Source organism: Camelina sativa, chromosome 17 (assembly GCF_000633955.1).
Source record: "Camelina sativa cultivar DH55 chromosome 17, Cs, whole genome shotgun sequence".
NCBI lineage: Eukaryota > Viridiplantae > Streptophyta > Magnoliopsida > Brassicales > Brassicaceae > Camelina > Camelina sativa.
Genome location: NC_025701.1, coordinates 20,930,582 through 20,935,444, shown reverse-complemented (window position 1 = coordinate 20,935,444; position 4,863 = coordinate 20,930,582). Strand labels below are relative to the sequence as shown.

Sequence of the window (4,863 nt, the reverse complement as noted above, 5' to 3'; positions counted from 1 at the left end):
TTGCGAGACCAAACACATTGTTAGGTTCGATTTCGTTTCCCGCCTTCCAATTTTAGGCAGTTTCATTATCTAAAATTATCATTTATTTTTTTCATGCCAAAAAGAGAAACAACAAATATCTTTTAAAGTTAATTAAAAAAAAAAAAAAATCAAACGTTTTGCGTAGGAAGATAGGATAACAACAGTATTTCAACTCGGATTTCTTAAAAGTGAAAAAATCAGAAATTCCAGATTAAGATGTTTTATGTTGACTTTTTAAAATATCTTGTGCCATTTCCACAGTCTCTAATACTATATGTAAAATAAAATTAACGTCATTAATTTGGGTCAATCATAAAATTTAAGAATCCTGCAAGTTGCATCCATTTATCTTCTTTCTTCGACTATTGACCATGTCTTTTTGGATATTCTTCAAGCTTTCTTTTTCAAAATTGGAATGCCAAATTTAAGTTTTTATTATCATTTCTGTGTTTAAAAAAGCTTAGTTTTAGTCAAATAACATAGCCTGGTCTTAACTTTAAAAGGTGAGGGTAAAACAATTTAAATACATACAAATAGGAAAATGGCAAAAAAATATTCTAATGTTTGATTTAAGCCTTTAACTATATAAATTTAGCATTCATTTGTGTTACATTAGATTAATGTAAAAATATATAAATTTCAAAATTGTTCATAGGATTAAAAAAAGTGTATACTCTTACATTGACTTCTGGTTCAACCGGTCTGATGGGACATCCGGACATACTAAAAAAAAAAAAGCCAACCGAAACATTTGACTTTGAGTTGTGACGGTTCTCAGGCATCTGATTCGAGCGTGTCATTCATACAACTCTCTTTTAGAAAGGCCTAAAAAGCCCAATATTAATAATAAAAGGGCCCATAGCTTTTTAATTTAATGTTCCCAACAAAATTGTACAATAAAAAAAGAGAGTTTTATTTTCGCCGCCAAAACTGATATTTTTTAATCACAGACGTCCAATAAAAAAATAGACGGCGGATATTTTAAGCTCTAGAAGGCACGTGATAGTATCTTCCTCGGCACGTGCATCTGTAGATGACGCTACACGATTCGGCGACGGAGCATTGGAAACTAATCATCACACGTTTACACGGCGAGCATGCACCACACGCGTATGAACAATCCGGTAAGCTTGATCCTGTTGGGTACATTTCCATTTCTACCCCTCCTTTTTTGCTTATTTCCTTCTTCACCACAAATAAATAAAAATACAAATAAATTCTTGTTTTTTTTTCTCTCACCACAAAAACAGAATAAATTCATAATTAAGTAAATGGAGGAAAAAAACAAAACACGGTTTGCTATTTAATTATTTATAAAATACAAAGGCGGTTGCTATGTTTAGAAAAAAGATGATTGTATGATANTTTTTTTTTTTTTTTTTTTTTGGTAAAGTGCACCGAGGTGGTGGACCAAACCTACCTTGTGGTGAGTTTGAGCTTGCTCTATATCGGCGTTTTTCTTATCTCCGCCATTGACCGTAATTTCTACAAAAAAGCATATAGAATGTAAACTATATTAATATATATAAATCATAACCAAGTAAATAAAATGATTAAAAAAAAGAAAAAAAGAGATTGATGTGACGTACTTAGTGGCGGCGTGCGAATGGAGTTAACGATCAAAGAACACGCTGCGAAGACTAGGACGACGCAAAACATTAACGTGCGGAGAAACTTCTTTGCCATGTTTTATATTATTTGTTTTCTTTTAACAAGCAAAAACAGAAACTTTCTGGTTGAGACAGGGGTTTTAAAGAAGAAGTTCTAGAAGATGAGAGGAGAAGACAATGTAACTAGTACCGTATATGTTGTGTGTGAAGTATGATACAAAGGTGGAACAAGTGATATATATAGTTGAGGAAAAGATGACAAGAATTGGTATGTGTTTATGATAATAAATGATGAAAAGAGGTACACCTGTTTGAAGGGTCACATGATTCTCGTCGATTTTCTGATAAAAAATCATTATGATTTTATTCGTTTAGAGTTATCAATGAACAGGTTTCGCGCCCTATGAATAAATTTGAATATGTGAACTGTTCATATGTACACGTACGTACCAACAAAGCCTGAGAATTGAGATATGGTAGGGAAGGGCATTATGAACCAAAATTACCGTCGTACTTATCTTTTGGGATATAACGAACATCGTATTATACCATAAGTAATTAAGTATGCACAAAGCCACAAAGTGTTACCGTTTAAAACTTAAAAGACTAGGAAGCGGCCATAAGTATTCTGTATTCACATAAGTGAAAAAATGTCTTGGTAACTCATAAAGTTTTTCATGTGTAAATTAGTGGGTAATGAAGATCCCATAATTTCATAATCATATTATAAACCAAGGATGAGCAATGTATGATTTACACATGCAGGCATTAATTGTAGGTGTTAATTAGTTAGTGGTATGTATGTATGATGTATAGAGAGAGAAGTTTTATACGTATAGATAAGGTATAAATTTATAAGGCGTGCGTGGGACCAAAAAAGGAGTAACGAATGGAATAGTAACAATAGTTAATAATTGCAGTCATAAGGTTCACAATATGAGAGAGGGCAGAGAACTACAGAAGCAGCCAAAAAAGTGTTCAGACATCTTGAAAATAACCTGTCGCAGCAAACGTGAACCTTGCCCTTGGTTTTAATGACCTTTTCCCAAAAGCACTAAAGAATGAGTTTGTTAACATAATTTTCAATTCGTTTTTGGTAACATATACTTTCGATCAGTTTTTCAGTTAGGTTCAATAAATTCGTTGATTAATGCGTGCTTTGGTCTAGAAAGCATTTTAACGTGTTTCCAAAGTCAAGTCTTTGGTTAATTAGGATGTTTTTATTTATCATCTTCAAAGACTTTATGTTACTTTGTATGGGTTGTAAACTTGATGTATTTGTAATATATAAAAATAATAATCTATTAGCGGATGCGTTTTATCAGCGAACTCTCGTAACTAATACACTCCCTCAAGCTAAGTCTTTAGTTTCAAAGTATCTGATTAGGAAGATAAAGATTTGACAAAGACATTTTCTTGAGCAAAACTATGGAAATAATATGAATGAAAAAGCTAATTTAATCTATATTAACATTTTTGAAGTATATTTTGGTTTATGCCCTTTAAGTTTTACTTATTTAATTTTTACTTATTTAATGTTTTTTTACAATATTAACCCCTAAAACAATTCCATAAATAACATTGCAAAGAAACTCAAATACTAAATTTTTTTAAATTGACCAACATTTGTTACATTTATTGTCATAAAATCTTAACAACATCTATACATTCCGATTTTTCCAAAAACAACTCTTCCCATTAAAGTTTTAACCCATTAAATCTCCAAAACTATTTTTATGGATGCTATAATCTCTCAAATTTAAATGATATACAAGAGATTTTCCATAACAAAAGTTTACAATCTCCATAATTATATTAACATTAATAAATTTCCTAAACCGAAAATCCAATTATAAAATGTCACATTAAATATGTTGAAAACCCCATATAATTTGGTTTATTTTTGTGAAGTGACCTTAGTACAGTGGCATGAGGTAAGTCCATTTGTAGAAGGCACATCACACCAGGGATCGAGTTCTGCTTCCTACGAATGTAGGAATTTGGCTAATGGGCCGGTCAGTTGTGGCCCAATGGTTGACAAAAAAAATTGGTTTATTTTTTATTTTTTGAGGAATTACCAAAAAAATTAAAATTATATTAATTATCATAAACTATATATATTGACATGGAAAAATTATAAACTATAGAAATATGCTAATTTGGTAAAACAATTAACATAATTAAACTTGATAAAAAAAACTTATTTTGATTAATTTTTTTTTTACGCAAAAACTTATTTTGATTTGGTGAGACGAGTTGGCATTAATCACATACAGAGAGTTAAGTGGAATTGTTTTTTTTTTAAACACTTTTAGATGTGTACCAGGAGATAAATGTATTACTAGACTATACATATATCAAACGAGTTAAAACCTTGAAAACACTACAGAAATCCTATACTTTAAATATTTATATCAAATACCTGTAAAATTTTATATTTTTTAAATTAATAAAACAATATTAAAATAACAAATAAATATAATATAAATTTTTAATTTTTAAAATCCCGCGGGTTAAATCCTAGTATGTTAGCATATTTGATTACTAGTATATACATGAAGAGTTGATATTAACAATCACTTTCAATGTGTTTTGTATGCTCATGGAACACTTACTTCATAACAAGATGAAAAACAGATTCGTTATCCCATAAAAGCTTTGGCGGATAACTTACCGTAATATGTGAGTTCTTAAGTAACTGATGCAACCATATCATCTAACAAGTAGCATGAGCCAAGCTTTGATACTCTCCTTCAAAACACCTCCGACTAACAACAACTTGCTTCTTCGACCAAGAAATAAATGAATTATCAAGATATATGCATAAACATGTAACTGATCTTCTAGTAGCTTTGCAAACCATCAAGTCAGCATCATCAAATCCATTCAAACACAAATTATGTATATGCATAGAACATTAGACCTTTACCAGAATTAGCTTTAATGTACATTTACACTTTACTTGCAAGTTGAAGGTGAAGGCCTAATAAAGCAGAAAAAACTGGCTTAATTGGTGGACTGAAAATGTTATATATATGGCATGATGATTGGGAGATAAAACAGTCTACCACTAAGTTCTCAGTAGGAAAGTAAGATTAGTTAATGGAGTTCCCATATCTTTAGTAATATGAATATTAGGATCCATTGGTATGGAACTAGACTACAACCTAAAAGACATGCATCCTTATGTTCATACTTTCTACAGTCCAAAACTCTAAAAGACCTGCATTTT

The 4,863-nt window shown here is 30.6% G+C and overlaps 1 protein-coding gene across 2 annotated transcripts; it reads right to left on the bottom strand.

Moving 5' to 3' along the window:
* LOC104757771 (protein EPIDERMAL PATTERNING FACTOR 2) lies at positions 716–1,855 on the bottom strand. Of its 2 annotated transcripts, none has more exons than XM_010480554.2 (3): positions 1,611–1,855; positions 1,442–1,506; positions 716–1,206 (listed from the first exon to the last, which is right to left on the bottom strand). In XM_010480554.2, exons 1-3 carry the CDS (start codon positions 1,705–1,707, stop codon positions 1,003–1,005), a joined length of 366 nt encoding a protein of 121 aa, XP_010478856.1. In that variant the 5' UTR covers positions 1,708–1,855; the 3' UTR covers positions 716–1,002. The 2 variants fall into 2 exon arrangements, with proteins under 2 accessions (XP_010478856.1, XP_010478857.1); XM_010480555.2 differs by having other exon boundaries at positions 716–1,203.